Genomic DNA, 2500 nt, shown 5'->3' with positions numbered 1-2500 from the left:
CGATATTGTATATTTGGGTAATATACCGACCACACTTAGTACTCAGGATAAGTACCTCCTCAAAATATTAATGGTAGCTAGCAAAAAAGCAATAACCAAGAAATGGTTGAATAAGAATCCTCCAACAAAAGGAGAGTGGATAACAATAATACAGGGAATGTTTGAGATGGAGAGTCTCACCTTCTCCTTGAGATTATGTGTTGATAAGATGTACAGGTATTGGTCGAAATGGATATTATACAGAGGGGTGGATGCTGCCTCCTCTTCCCCAACTTAGCTCTATATGGGGGGTTTGTGTGTTATCAAACGCAAATGGTCTCTGTATGTTTTTTCTTTTTATAATTTATCACAACCTGTTTAATTTAACTTTTTTTAAATTCTATTGTCTCAATTATTCCTTCTGTGACTGAGAGATTGGATAAGGGCACACAGAGTTCCTGTACGGAACCTTATTGATTCCCTCTGAGGACAAGATGGACTGAGAGCAGTAACGTGCAGTGAGGTCATTGGCTGGGTAGGCAGTGAGCTATTAAAAAAAAAAACATGCGATTAACGCAGCAGCCAGACTTCAAATGGCATAGCGCATAATATAAAGGCAATCAATAGCCCTTATATCTTTTAACGCAGGCTCAAAACTCACTTCTTCAAGAAGTAGGCCTACTACCAGAATCCTCCCTGTTAAGCACCTATTGTATTGTTAGTTTGCTATTCTTCTCTATGCTATTGCTATATTGCTATACTGTATTTTTAGTTTGCTATTCTTCATTTTGCCTTAAAAAAGCAGTACACTCCTACGTTAAATGCAATTATTGTAAGTCGCTTTGAATAAAAGCGTAGGCTAAATGACTGTAATGTAATGTAGGCTAATATACTATACTATAAAGTCAATCACATAGCCCATATACACTATACTATCAAATAGCTGGTCAAAAATGTCATGTATTGTTATTATCTCATAACCACACATAGCGTAGCGCAACAGCCTGTATGGCATTGCCTACATTCACCTGCATCTCAACAGGATTTACAGCAGCACGCAAAACAGCTCAATGACAATATAAATAAACAACACAGGATTTACAGCATTTGAACCGGCACGCAATAGCCTACATTATCTTATGTAACATGCGTAGGCAAATGTGCGGCTAATTTCTCATCCTTTTCTGCCATCAAGTGTAAAATAAATTTAGAACCGCGGCGCGAACAGCAGAGGATGCCGCTACGGCAAGCCAAACGCAAACTGTCAATCATGCTGTCAGAGGCAGCCTGCACGGTGCCTCAACGTCCATCAATGAAGACAATGTGAGAACAGACTACGCATGCGCAAACCTACGAAACTGTTGGTCTATCACTTCGCATAGCACAGAGGCACAAGCACAGTCTGCCTCAGCCTCTCGCCAGCAATCAGCTAGCTTTGGGAGCAAACTCTCCTGGTGCCAGGGCATGCATATTTTTAAAACAACACATTTTACATCATTTATTTTTTATTTTAACAACATTTTAACACATTAAAGTTAAGAATAATGAGTAAAATAAATTTAAAAATTATATATTTTTGAGATAAAAAAATACTAAAAAAATATTTTTAAAAGACTGATATTCTTTTTCTTTCTTAAATGCCTGGGTGAGGCACTGCCTACCCTGCCTCACCTGACTGCACGCCACTGACTGAGAGTGATACTGATATTCCCTGAATCTATTATGACTAATGGACAAAGTGACCTGTGACACAAAGCAAACTATTGAAGACATAAGTAAGAATGCGATACCCACAATGACCTGTCTGTTTTTTTGTTCTTTGTTATTCATGTGAAAAAAATAAGAAAGTCACCTGGATGTGGAGGCTAGCTAGGGTGTGTTCAGAAAGTCACCTGGATGTGGAGGCTAGCTAGGGTGCGTTCTGAAAGTCACCTGGATGTGGAGGCTAGCTAGGGTGCGTTCTGAAAGTCACCTGGATGTGGAGGCTAGCTAGGGTGCGTTCTGAAAGTCACCTGGATGTTGTAGCTAGCTAGGGTGCGTTCAGAAAGTCACCTGGATGTGGAGGCTAGCTAGGGTGTGTTCAGAAAGTCACCTGGATGTGGAGGCTAGATAGGGTGTGTTCAGAAAGTCACCTGGATGTGGAGGCTAGCTAGGGTGTGTTCAGAAAGTCACCTGGATGTAGTAGCTTGCTAGGGTGCGTTCAGAAAGTCACCTGGATGTGGAGGCTAGCTAGGGTGTGTTCAGAAAGTCACCTGGATGTAGTAGCTTGCTAGGGTGTGTTCAGAAAGTCACCTGGATGTAGTAGCTAGCTAGGGTGCGTTCAGAAAGTCACCTGGATGTAGTAGCTAGCTAGGGTGCGTTCAGACAGTCACCTGGATGTGGTTGATCTGCACGCGGTAGGCGCTCTGGCGCGCGGAGACGCTGTACTCCACCTTCACGCCCGGCAGGAAGTTCCTCCTGATTGGTGCGTCGCACGGCTGCAGCATCCGCATGTCCACCCCGTTAGGAGTCAGACACACCT

The 2500-nt window shown here is 42.4% G+C and overlaps 1 protein-coding gene across 1 annotated transcript in view; it reads right to left on the bottom strand.

The window, feature by feature from the left end:
• vps13a (vacuolar protein sorting 13 homolog A) overlaps positions 1 to 2500 on the bottom strand; it is a 124004-nt gene that overhangs the window by 38407 nt on the left and 83097 nt on the right. Inside the window, 1 exon segment of the mRNA XM_080532886.1 lies at positions 2352 to 2498. Coding sequence (XP_080389012.1) covers positions 2352 to 2498 — 147 coding nt within the window.

This window comes from Nansenia antarctica (assembly GCF_963989245.1).
Source record: "Nansenia antarctica genome assembly, chromosome: 5".
Lineage (NCBI taxonomy): Eukaryota > Metazoa > Chordata > Actinopteri > Argentiniformes > Microstomatidae > Nansenia > Nansenia antarctica.
Note: the sequence above shows the minus strand (reverse complement) of the source record. Positions and strands in the feature narration are given on the sequence as shown.